The sequence below is a fragment of the Halichoerus grypus genome, chromosome 10, assembly GCF_964656455.1.
Source record: "Halichoerus grypus chromosome 10, mHalGry1.hap1.1, whole genome shotgun sequence".
NCBI lineage: Eukaryota > Metazoa > Chordata > Mammalia > Carnivora > Phocidae > Halichoerus > Halichoerus grypus.
Genome location: NC_135721.1, coordinates 2,490,442 through 2,504,097, shown reverse-complemented (window position 1 = coordinate 2,504,097; position 13,656 = coordinate 2,490,442). Strand labels below are relative to the sequence as shown.

General features: G+C 50.1%; 1 protein-coding gene across 1 annotated transcript in view; it reads right to left on the bottom strand.

Moving 5' to 3' along the window:
• DCDC2C (doublecortin domain containing 2C) overlaps positions 1–13,656 on the bottom strand; it is a 62,914-nt gene that overhangs the window by 28,551 nt on the left and 20,707 nt on the right. The window contains exons 3-4 of the mRNA XM_036103412.2: positions 8,117–8,193; positions 3,392–3,520 (exon numbers count right to left, since the gene is read on the bottom strand). Of these exons, the coding sequence (XP_035959305.2) occupies positions 3,392–3,520; positions 8,117–8,193 (206 nt within the window). The remainder of the gene's footprint in view (positions 1–3,391; positions 3,521–8,116; positions 8,194–13,656) is intronic.

The window sequence follows — 13,656 nt, the reverse complement described above, 5'->3', positions numbered from 1 at the left end:
CAGAGAAGAGCTAGGTGCCAGCAACAGTCAGCGGACCGTCGTGGACACACCACGCCGATGCGGCTGCCGGAGAAAGGAGCCGGGCCTGCGACAGGAGGCCCGGGCTGCTACAACAAGGGTGTGCGAGGCCATTGGGAGTCAGAGCAGCGATCTCCAGACTGGGAAGAGGAGAAGGGCACGCTGAGGAGGTCGAAGCCACAGAACCATCCTCCCCCCCGTCAGTCCTTCTCAAACCTTAGTGCCAGAACCACCTGGAAGGCTTGCTGACACACAGACAGCCAGGCCCCGCCCTTAGGGCATCCGGTTCCATGAGCCTAGGATGAGGCCGGAACACTCATGTCTAACAAGTGCCCAGCTTACCCTGCCGCTGCCGCTGCTGCTCTGGGAGCCCCATGAGAATGGCCACCTTAGACCAGCCCTGGAGCAACGAGAAGACCTTCCGGACAGGCGACCACAGGGAGAAGCCCCCGGAGAGCCACGTGGGCAGCAGGTGGCCGTGACAAGGAGCACAACACTGGGAATTCTGTTCCCCTCCTGCCGTGGCCCCTGTCCCGGGACACTCCGTTCGTCACCGCACTGGAGGACCCAAACAGCTGGTGCAAGCATCCCCAGGAGTAAGTCGGGGAGGCACAGAGGCCGGCAGCAGGCAAGGGGGGGGGGGAGGCAGATGCGACCGAGGGGCAGCAGGGCCATGAGGGCTGGAGGACAGTGTCCCCTGCTCTGGCGCTGGCCATCAAGGCTCCACCACGGAGCATTTGGTGCAGCCCCCAGAAGCAGAAGTGTTGGAGCAGATGGACCAAGAATTTAATACAAACATGAAAAATACTGTAAATGAAATAAGAGGAGAAGTTACAAATATGAAACAACAAGAAAGCGTAAAGAAGAAACAAGCAAAAATACGGATGTGAATGCTGAGTCATGGAGAAGAGGCACCCAGCAGAAGAGGTGCAGACATGGCTCGAGCCACTGTTGGGAGGACAAAACTGACGGGGTCTCCCAGAGGCAAGCGGCATGAGAAACAACATGTATAAGAGAAAAGCCGAGAAAGGAGGATGAGGAGGCGTGCCAACAGCCCAAAAGTAAGAATCTCAAAAAAAAAAAACTTAAATGTAGAAAGGAAGAAAAATGTATAGGAATAATGAAGATGAATTTCACAGGATTAAAGAAAGAGGGAGGACCTCAAATTGAGTCAATAGGAGTCAAAAACGAGAGACCACCGGAAAACTCGCATGTGGGCACATTAGGGACACATCCAGGAATGCACGCGAGCGTCCAGAAGGGCTCTCCCGGGAGGAGCAGGGAGCAAAGGGGTCAGAGCCGCACCGACGGCCCACCACAAGGAAGTGATGTTTTCAAAATCTGAAAGGAAAGAACTTTGAAGCTAGCCACACCCTCATGGAAATGGGAAGGCCCGCTAAAATACCGTCGCAGTGACTCACACCAAGAACATTTCTACAGGAAGGAGCTAAATGAAAGGAAAAGCAACTCCAGGAGACACTACGAGCCATCACGTGGAGCAGGGTGACCACGCACCTCGGCACAGTTTGGGTTGTCGTTAAAAAAAAGTTAGATCAAAGAAATCCTACTTGGGATAATCCAAAATTCAAATTGTGGATCACAAGCACTGTGACGGGGTTGTTGAGCAGGAGGCCAAGGAGCTGGAGGAGATGGAGCCCAGGTTTGATTCTGGGGCCCAGAAGAATCTTGGCTCCATCAGCAGAAACAAGGAAGGGGATGCATGAGCTGACAGCTCAGGTGGAGGGAGGTGGATGCAGGGAATGAGCTCTCAACAGTGGCGGAGCTGGAGGAAAAAAGGGCTCTGGAAAAGCTCAAGTCAAATGTCCCAGACACACCAAAAGAGCTTCAGGTCTTCCTCCAGCAACGGGAGCCTTGCAAGGACGAGATTCGTTGCTTGTATGTTTGTTTGAATGTCTGTTCTCAGAAGGTTAAGTGTTCTTTTCATGCAGTGATGAGACCAAATAAACTTACCCTTTGTACTTCCAGCATTTCTTTCATTCCTAAGCTCTGCACCTTTTCTAAATTCAACCGTAAGAATTGGTTGATTAGATTGATTAGAAAAAATCAAAAGCTTATTAATCTAATGTCCTATTTTCCCACCGAACATCCTGTTTCCTTGCCTGCTTCGCCTCTGCCATTTCACATGTGATATGTGTGATTAATTCTACCACCGCTTCCGGCTCCTTCCAAAAGCACACGCAAGTCAGTCTGCTCCGCACGATGATGGGCTCTTTGTTTGAGAGTAACACACTGATATTTATAACTGCGTTCTGGAAACATCTGGGCACCCACAGTACTGACTTTTAGGTACCCTCTGACTTCCCCAGCACGTGTAGGGTCACGTGGTGACTCACCACCCTAACTGGGTTAACGACTACCCTGCGGCTCTGCGTGCCCAACAGCTGATGTCCCACTCACAAGATAGGCTCAGTCTTCATCACTGGTGCCACGATTGTTGATTGTAAATCAATCGTTTACATTTGAATTTACCCCCCAAGAGAGATAACTGACAGCAAGTGAAATAAGAGTAAATGTTTTGGCTCTTCTACCCCAATGCCTACCACCTGGGGACCATCACTGTCCGTAAAGATGATACTTCCAACACTCAGCATCATTCCACATCTCTGCCTTTTCAACTCTGAAAGTTTGTGTCTTCCTTACGCTTTCTCAGCCCACTCCCATGCAAGATTTTGGGCCTCCTCATCCCCAGTGGTGTTCCCAATATTGAAGCCTTAACCTTTCTCTCTGCAGCCTGCTAGCCTGGCCACTCCCACAGCTCCCTCCCTGTGGTCCACTGATCCACGCCAGGCCCGTGGTCTAAGTCCACCAGCCTGTCTCAGGATTCACTCCCACAACCAGCCAGGGTCACCCCGCCTCTCCCCATCCTCCTGGCGACCTCACCTCTGTCCCCCCTCTGTCCACCCCATCTCTGTCCACCCCACCTCTCCCCATCCCCATGTCCTCATTCACCCATTCACCACACCTAGCACATGGCAGATATTCAATAAACTGTGTTGAATAAAAAATGAAATAAATTGGTTAAAAATAAGTACGGGGGGGTGCGCCTGGGTAGCTCAGTTGTTAAGCGTCTGCCTTCGGCTCAGGTCATGGTCCCAGGGTCCTGGGATCGAGCCCCACATCAGGCTCCCTGCTCAGTGGGAAGCCTGCTTCTCCCTCTGCCCACTCCTCCCCTGCTTGTGCTGTCTATCTCTAATAATAAATAAATAAAAATAAGTATGGTAAAAAGACAGTAAATATTGTCTGTTCCGAAGAATTAAAATCAGAGTTAATGATGTAGGGTTGGAGGCCTTGCTGGTCCAGGGAGGACATTCCCACGCTGTGACCCGGTCTCCCCCAGGTGACAGAGCCTTACTTTCGCACGCCTCCTAGAGGGAAGACTTTCTCCCCAATCATGGCCAGCACACTATTCCATTCCGTCAGACTGAATTTGGGTATGATAATTTTTACAGGTGGGATAAATAGTCTTCCATTTGTGAAAACACTGTAAGAATAAAAAGAAAAAAAAGCATTCATTAGTGCCTTACACTTGAGGGGAAACATTGGAAATTCAAAGAGAGCCCTCTAATTCCAGAACTATAAGCTGCATGGGATGGACCAGGCGGCCCTCACACACACAGCCTGACCCGCGAGGACTGTCACCAAGCAGCTCAATGCTGAAAGCCTGGGGACACAGCAATACTGCAGGGAGGCATCTTTTTGTAGACTATCAAATGCCCAGATGAACAGGACACAACTCCACTTTTTACATAATATGCTTCCACTGTGGTGAGTAAAATGGAAGAAAATTGTGCCCATTTGGCAAACAAAGGGAGAATTTTGCCTTTAAAAGTGCAGTTATTTTCCCTTCCCGCGGAGCTAAGATAGTGTCCCAAAGGAAATAATGTGCAATCCTCCAAAAAGATAACAGAAACCATTGATTTCACTTTTGCAGTCTTAAGGCAGCTTCACCATGATCCCAGCGGGTTTATTTTATTTTTTTCTGTGTCGGGCAGGGGGCCAGTCGTGGGGAGAGCACTCGGTGCAAAGTTCTACTGTGAGTGAGGCCCTGCCACCTGGTGTGAGTCTAAAAGTAATAAATAGTATTTAACATTAAGGAGCTCAATTTCACAATTCTAGTTTTCAATTTTTTACATTATTATTTATGGTTACTGTTGTTTTATTGTTGTTGTTTTTCCTACAATGTAAATAATTTAAAATTGGACGAATACGTCTTTTTCTTTCAGAGCAAATATAAACTTTAATTCGTTTGTGCAAAATACAAAGAATCGGTTTTCTTTCCTAATGCTCTGTGGCAAGGGGCTTCCAATCCATGCAGAGATCACCTTCTTCTATATGTAAAATATTGCCCCAAAATAAACCCTACAAAAGGTTCTGTGCAAGTTATATGACAATGCATTCATGTGATAGCACTCCTACAATAAAGATTTGCTATAATGTTTCCATCGCTTGGTTTTCCTAAATGTTTTCCAAAAGTCTTTCCAAACATAGATTACTACTAGGAATAAAAGAGAAGTGTTTAAACAAGGTCACGCTGGGCGCCTGGGTGGCTCAGTTGTTAAGCATCTGCCTTCGGCTCAGGTCATGATCCCAGGGTCCTGGGATCGAGCCCCACATCGGGCTCCCTGCTCCGCGGGAAGCCTGCTTCTCCCTCTCCCTCTCCCCCTGCTTGTGTTCCCTCTCTCGCTGTGTCTCTGTCAAATAAATAAATAAAACCTTTAAAAAAAAATAGACAAGGTCATGCTGTACTTTTGTCTAAATTTTTAAAGATACTTAACATGCACTCTTATCCTGAGTGTGCGGAAATAGGCACTCTTATGAACTGAATTGTGTCGCCCCCCCAAACCGTGGCAGTGCCAGCAGACTAACACACACACACACACACACACATACACACACATACACACACACACACACACGTACACACACACACACACACACACACACTGGCGCTGTTGATAAAAGTGTCACGCTCTCCCTCAAGGGCAAGCTGGTCACATAGACTAAAGAAATCTGACTGGTGAAATCCAACCCATGGAAATAAAACAGATTCATATATAAAGACATTTCCCATAGGATTATTTATAGAAACAAAAATATGAAAAGCACCTATATATCCAGGTACTGAGAAATGGTTAAATAAACTGGCACAGCCATACAATAACAAATTATGCAGCAGTTTAAAATTGTTTATGCAGAATTTGTATTTACAGGGGGGAAATGGTCAAATATAATTAATGCTGGGGAAAAAAAAACACAACAGAAGCTACAAAGAGAACATGAAAAGTGAGTGTCCTTCAGGCTACAAGTAGGATCTGAGAAGTAGGATGAGGGATTTTGATTTGATTCTTCACAGTGTTCTAGATTCCCACGTTTATTTATAATAAGAATGTAAAAATGAGAAAAACTACCCATATGAATATTTTAATTTTTAAAGACAAAGAAAGGAAAGAAATGTTATCTCCAATTTATAAATTAGGAACTTGCAAGTTCAGAGGGTGTGCTGGACTTAACACATCTCCCCAAGCTCGCTGGTTGAGCTGAAGAATGAACTAGACCTTCTTGCTATCCACAACTCAAGCATCAGTCCATCTGCCACCCAGCACTCCAGGTAGCTGGATGGCCAACCAACCCCACCTAAATACCCAAGAACAGTTTCGAGGGAGAGGTTATGGGCAGGCAGGAGCCCCTGGACGCACGGCCAAAGCCCAGCATGGTTAGATTAGGGCATATCCGAATTTTGGGAAACTATGTAGCCAGTTTTTTAAAGCACAGCTTATCCATATGTGCTCATAAGGAACCATCTCCAAGATACGCTGTGTGGTGAAAAAAAGGAGGATACACAACAGTATCTGTAGGATCCATACGCTTGCATCTGTGAGTCTGTCCTATAAGGATCCTCCAGAAGTGGTTAGCAGCGGTTGCCTCCAGGGAAGTCACTACAGATCTAGGGATATAAAGTGGGAGGAATGCTTACTTTTAACGCATACCTTTCAAAGCTATGTATTTATTTACCATGGGCATAGGTTACTCTGGCCACAAAAAGTAGTTAATTTTTTAAAATAATTTGAAGTAAGAGAAGTTAAAGGCATAAAACTACTACTCAATGCACCCCCTACGGTGCTCATTAAAGTTTAATAGGAAATACTTTAAATAGAACATATTTTAAATTATTAAAATAGGAAATATTTTAAATTTTTTAAAAATAGGAAATAGCACATGGACTTAGGAATGGACCTTAGTCTGGGGCTGATGACGGTGATGACAGTGACCCAATGGGTCCCACGTGATGCTGCTTCGCTTAGTGGCAGAAGCAGGACATAAATCCGAGCCTCAGCCTCCACACTTCAAATGCACGTGGTCTGGACCAGCTCATTTCTGAGGAGGCCCAGACAGTCAGGGGAGCACCGGGCTCTCTCTCCGAATCCGGCGTGTGCTCAAACAAGCCACCCCCCACCACCCCACCAGCCCGGCTCCCCGCCACCCCAGCTCCCCCATCTGTGAGAAAGAGAAACCCCTTTCTCCCTGGAACATTGAAGACCCTGGAACCCGCAACAGCTATTTTGTTTGCTTGTTTTTATACTTACAAGGTCTCCAAGCAAACATGATCAGGTCTTTGTAGAAAAGACACTGCGTTTGAATGGATATTTGGGTCCATCTAGTGGAATTTCTAGCAAACCAATCTAAAGCATGGAGCGCATGCTGCAAGGTAAATGGTCCATAATAGAAAAAAAGAATGTCCGTCAAAGGAAGTGAGAATCACCGATGTTTTGGCTCGTGTCAAAAAAAAAAATGTAGCTTTAGGGATATGCTTCTTTGCCAGGAAGAATCCATAAGCCAATACTGTTCCCTGAGATTTCTATACATTCTTCAGAAAGAGATGTCTTTCACATAATTTGGAAATACTGTGCCTCTCATCGCTTCAAAACAGCTCTCAGATTTACAGAAGGCACAATGGAAAGGAGGGGTATTTTATGGAAATGATCATCAAGGTTCTGAAGAGACATGAAAAGGGGCCAAGTTTGGCTACTAACAGGTCATGTTTCCTGCATCCTTCTGCCTCCCAGTCTGGGCTCTGAGGAGTCCAGCAGGGGCTTTCCACCTGATGGCCCCCAGCCCTTCGCTGGTTGGCACGCGCATGAAGGACACCGGGTCACGGATGCAGCAGATGCTGACAACGGCCAGGACCAGACGTCCCCGCTAGCACCTTTCAGACACGCAGAGCCCACACTTCTGTAGAAACTCACTGAAATTCTGTCCCCTGGGAGCAGAACATGGCAAAAGGGAGGGTACTCTCTCCATCTCCACATCAGAGGTTCTAATCATAAAATGCTGTAACATCCAGGACAAGAAAGATTTGGAGAGTGCCTGCTCCGTGACCAGCGCTGGGCGGGCCCGTGGACCTGTCACCAGGGAGCCCTCAGCACACGCCGATGTGTATCCTCAGTCCTGTTTTACAAGCCGGGACCCAGTGCAGAGACACGGAGTGTGTGCCTGTCACAGAGACTGTAAGGTGAAAGGCGGGATTTGAGCCAATGATGGGTTTGAGTCAACTGTGTGCTTTCTACAACCCCAAACGTAAGGCAGACTGGCCCAGAGAGTGGTCTCATCCCGGACACACTGTCCCGGGCACCTCGGCCCCTAGCATCCGCCGTGGCTCCAGGGGGCATGGGGACTCCTGCCATCCCCGTCCTGCGGCCATCCCACGGGTCTTGGCCAGTAAGAGCTCAGGGTGGGGAAATAACCCGTAAGTTTCCTTTCAACACCCACCAGCTACAACGGCTAGCTTTAAAAATAAATAAATAAGAGCCTAAGATTAAATTGTGTGTGTGAAGCCCTTGTCTTTCCACCCCCATGTGAACTGTTGGACAGCAGGCGATTGGATTGTTTTTCCAAAATCAAGGTCAAGAGAAGAAAGGATATGTAGCACCTGGAAGGCTGAATCATACAGGTGTCGGGGGGGCGGGGGAGAGGAAGAGGGTGACGGTGAGTCTGTCTAGCTGGTGAGTCTGTCTAGCTGGAACACTATCTTTTAGGAGCCACAGCCATCGTGATTTCTCATCCACAAGACCTTACTCACTTAACGAGCCGGGATGTACGGTGAAATGTTTGCCACCTGGAAGGCACATTCATATCACAATGTACCACCGGTTTGATCTGAAAAGAGGAAAAGCAAGCGTCAGAATTCAGTTCAAACTGACAAACACCTGTTAAATACCAACAGCCCGCAGAGCACTGCCCCGAAACCTAAGTAAAGGTGGGGGCGGGCCTGGCTAACAGACACACGGGGCGGCCCCAGGAAGGGCTCTGGGCAAGCCGGATTCCTCCCTGGGAGGGGGACAGGACTCCCACCAGGTGACTGGGGCTCGGGGTCGGAGAGCTGTGTATTCCAGTCGGGGTAAAGGGCCAGGTGAGCAGGTGCGGAGCGGGCTAGAGCCATCACGGAGGGTCCGGAGAGACACGCTGTGCGGTGGTGCTCAGGACGCGCCAGCAGCCCACCCGACAGGCAGGCATCCGTGATGCGCTCCCCAGGCACGCAGCTCGGCCGAACTGTGCGCCCCAAGAACGGTGGTGGCTTCTAGTCAGGTCATGGGGTTCGGCTAGAATGTCCTGCAAGCAGGTGAGAACACCTCCCCTTGTTCCCTGACCCTTCTCTTCTCTTTCCTGTGAATCCAACCTGAGGGGCTGGGCCACCCCTGGGGCCTCATTCAGCTCCCACCTCACACCCCTTGTGGCCTAGACACACGAGGAAAAGGATCTCTGAGCCCTGCCGCAGGCAAGCAAAATCTCTCTTCCCCAGGGTCTTAACATTTAAGAGAGTGCAGAAAGGGGGACTGCGCTGTTGACACACTGGGGGAGGATCAAGGCCATGGCCCCACACAGTCCCAGAGCTGCCTCGAGACTTCTCCATTGTGACCCCCTGAAAGTCGCTTCCCAGCTGTGTCCCTTCCCCGTCCCCCAGCCCACCAGGCTGGAGAGCTTGCGGCCGGCCGGTTCACCCTGCGGTGGCCCAAGTGCCCCACCTGACAGGCGAGGCCTCCGCACTCCCTCTCCCCGAGCCCAGTCTACCCGCCTGCCTCATTCCGCCACTCCGCATTCTGCCGGCCTCCACGCAGGACCCGGCGGCACAGCGCCTTCGCTCAGGCTCCTGCCAGATTAGAGCCCTCTGGGTGCCCCCCACACCACATGCTGCCGTCCCTGCAGGCTGCCCCCCTCCCCGGTGCACTGTGAGCTCCTGGCGGAGATGCCCTGAGCCCGCCGACCTCCCAGCGAGTCCACCAGGAGGCCTCACCTGGAGCCCCGCCCCAGGGGCTACCCCCACCTGGCATCCAGGGGCTACCCCCACCTGGCATCTTGGCATCCGGGCTACCCCCACCTGGCATCCAGGGGCCACCCCCACCTGGCTGCTGCATCCACACACCTGTGCTGCTGACCCTCCCTTCCCCATCTCCGGCCACGTGTGACCCCTTCTCCCTTCTGACCCAGGCCTGACTGAGCAGAGTCACTCGGTACTGGAGCGTTTGCTGCGGGCTTGGGGCTCAGGTCTGACAAGGGCGCCCCTCCCTCATCGCCCAGCTCCTGAACCCAAACCTGCAATGTAGGCACAGCTCTACCGAATTACCCCAAGTGAGTGAAGGTCACCTACACAGTTCCTTTGCCAAGAATAACATCGACCGGTGTCCCCTGGGTTCACCGTGAGAGGTATGAGGAAGCCGCACATACCATTAACAGTGGCGACAAAGTTTTGGCATCTCGTGCTCTCCCCAGCACGGGTTTTTATAAAAGAGGAGAAGGAAAATCTGCTCATCTGGGTCTTGAGAAGACGACGACGAGCCAGCGAGCACGCAGGGCGGGGTGGAGAAGGTCAGAAGGACTGAGCCCGTTCAGCATCCTGCCGCAGGCTGCCAGGCCTCAGTCAGAAAGGGGAGCTGCCTGTGAGGCCGGGACAGGGCACAGCAGATTGGGAGGCAGCCCGCTGGGTGGGAGAGCACAGGCCGTGGACTCGGACCCACCAGGGCTCCCATCCCACACCTGCCGCTCACTGTCCGTGCCACTCTGCGGGGCCGATTTCACCTCTGAGCTGCAAACTATTCATGTTGGCAGCAGGGACGATACACCCTGGAGGGGGGGGGCGGTAAAAGACACAATACCACACCTGCTACATAGTGATAAATAATCCAATTACAACACATGCTGAGACACAGACGCAGAGAGACAGAGGAGGGGAGGGGAGGGACTGGAGAGAGACGGTCAGAGCGTGCGGCATCTCAATCTCACTAAGGCTCAAACAGAATTGCTGATTTTACCCACAGCCGGCTGGCTACCCCACACGTCCCCATCTCTGGAAGCGGCACCACCACAGACCCATCTGTTCAACCACAGAATCTGGGAGACACTGGTGAGTCCTTTCCTCCCCTACACCCCTCAACTAACCCATTAGCGCATCTCTCAGTTCCACCTCAGAGCCGTATCCTGGACCCATCCACCGCTGCCATGCAGGTCAGGCGGCCCATCTCTCTGCGGCTCGTCCTCCCACCCCCACAGTCCCTTCTCCACGGGGAGCAGAGCCTCCCTTGTGAACATCAGTCAGAATGGTCACCCTCTGCCTCAGCGCCCACGCAGTGGAGATAGCCACACGTCCACTAAAATCCCCGCTCCTCCCTTCCTCCCCACACCACAGCCCTGGATGTATTCCTGCAGCTCTCAAACATCAAGCTTGTTCCTGCGCAAGACCTTGAGCCTGGAATGTTCTCCCATGTCTTTGCACACCTTGCTCTTTCCTGCATTTAGAAGTCCATTTAAAAGCAACTCCTCCGAGAGGTGTTCCCTGACCAGTCACACCCTTGATTTATTTCCATCTAGCATTTAATACTGTCTAATATGCTTGTGTTCATTTATTTACTTATTATTGACTCCTCCTTATTGGAATGTAAGCCTCCTGAGAAGCAGAGATCTTGACTGTCATGTTCGACAAAGGATCCCCAGAGCCTGAACAATGAGTGGTCCATAGGAGGAGTTTGAGAAGAACGTTGTGAATATGAATGAATAAATGCTGTCATGGCAAGTGATAAACAGCTCTGATACTCCAGGAGGAATCCCAGAAAAAGTGAGGTCATTGAGCAGGGTGGTAATGCACGCCTACAGCAATGTCATAGTATATATAAGATTATACACACCTGCATACTGATGGCAAAAAATCAAAGCCGTGAATACCAACAACTACTGACCTAGTTTAAAAACAAAACAACAGAAATTATTATCTGCAAAATTCTATTAAGGTACAACTACCCTAAGAAACAGCTTTCTGCTTGATTGCATAAAATTATGGAAACAATGAGCTAATTGCTTTTTTATGTGTTAATGATTCATTAACCCTGATATCACCTGCCTAATTAAAAACCCCAGCAATTAAATACACGATTCTGGATTTTTTTTCCCCTGTACTGCACATAATCTCCTAAGAAAGCACAGCTGGCTTTCTGTTACTGACTGATGGTGATGACACGTTCAGAGATCGTGTATTCGCTCATCTGCCCTGGGAGGCCGGAGGGCTCAGTGGGCTTTAGGGCTCCTTAACCAACAGTCTGAGGTAATTAAACCAAATCTACACCAATGCCAGAAGACACGTAAGGTTGCCGCAGTTATTTCCCCAAGTAGCAGCTATGGTTTATTGAATGCCCGTTCTGGCAGGGACTGCATTCATACCTAACCCTCAAAATAACCAGGCAAAACACTCACGCGGTAAACAATCAGAGCTGCTTTTTATTTTCTTCACCAAGAACACACCGTTATGAAGTGTCCTGGCCACAGTAAGCCGTCAAAAACTATTTGATTGCAGATTTTAGCCACCTGGGGGTTTGAGCCTAAGCCAGCGTGGCACATGGGAGCCTGAGTCTGAGCCGTCGTGATTCCCGCGCTGGCTCCATCACCTTGTGCGTACATAACCTGCGACAAGCTGTGCACCTGCGTGCTCGTGCGCGCAGGCAGATGCACTAAGGGCTGCTGTCAGTGTGCTAACACGAGATGAGATGAGGCAGTTGTGGGGCGCTTAGCAAAGCACCAGGAATGAGTTAGGAGTTCGGTTGAGAGCAGTTGTTGTTGTTGTTGTTGTTGTTGTTAGCTTCAAAGTCCCTGCTCTTTGCACCCCATCGAGCTGCTCCAACTACCTCAGTGAACATCTTCACAGCCTTTTCCATGCAAAACATCAAACAGAAAAGACTCAAGAGCGTCTAGCACCAAGAAAAGACCTCGTCAGGTAACCACATCAAGGGGAGAATCTCATCATGAGCAAATGGTGCTCGTCAGGGTCTGGAACGTGGGCCGTGCAAGCTAAATTAACAGAGAGGCCCCTACACCACTTGACAGAGGATGCTGAGCCTAGGAGCCTACACAGATGTATTTGTAAAGAGACACACAATCGCCACAGATCACAGAAACCCTACAGAGAGCGCAGTGGGCCCCCCATTTCTCATTCTGCTCATTAAGGAAATGGTCACCCTGGACCACCTCCAAAGTCACTTTGGTTCTCATTCTGTGATCCTCTGAGTCCAAAAATAAACCAGCTGAACTCTTTCCCAAAATGTCCAGGAATCTGCAGAGGTCAGCCCCTCTGCAGCAATGATGTGAGGACGGGAAAGGCAGGTGGGGGAATCGCCCTTCACCCCCACCCCAGGCACTGTTGCCTGTAGAAATGGAGCAAATCTGGGCCAACCCTCAACACCTTCGCAGCCCTCCCCCTGGCTTTACCACTGTGGACTCTGGAGGGGAGACCAGGCAACTGTGTCTAAAACAGGGCTGGGGAAATGGGTTCTTGGCCTTCTTGGTCATGATGATGATGAATTTTTATTTCCCAGTTTTGGGGAAATGAGAACCATGACTGGGGTTTTATAACTGACTTAGTTGATATCATGTACCGTGTAAGGTTCTATCATGATTCTAAAAGTTAGGCTTTTGGCCCCTCTGGAAGGTTGGGAGGGATGCAGGGCCACCTGTCCAGACCTCACTGGGGGTTTCTCGACAGTGATGCCACTGGAGGGGCGGGTCCCTGTCTGGTTTCCTGAGTGCCTCCACGACAGTGGCCGAACTGAGTTATCATGAGCCTTGAGTGGAAGTTCCCAGAGCTAGAGGAGTGGAAGGGTTGAGGATGGCCCAGGCCGGGATTCCCAGGTCTCCCGTGGGGCCTGGAGACCAACCACTTACCTGGGGTCAGCAAGGGAAGTCAGAGCAGCTGAAGCCCAGGGCTCCTGACCTCTGACAACAGCAGGGACTCCAGAGCCAACAGCAACAGAAGCAACAGCGACTACTATCAGCTGAGCTCTTAACTCACTTCGGGCATTTTCTAAGCAGCGGGCAATGCATTACCTCATTTTGTGTTACTCATACCAAAAGCAACGGTGTTTGCCACCAAATTACTCCTCCTGAGGGCCATTCAAATTTTCATATTTCAAATCCTATTGGTTTAGTGATTTGTTTCTTTATATTGAAAGATGCTTTATCTTCTCCAAACTATTTTGATTTACCACCTGCTCCTCATACACCAACATCTCTCTCTCTCTCTCTCTCTCCTCGTCCCACCTCGGCAACTTCAGGCCTCTTCCTCCAACAGAGGGGGACACGGTA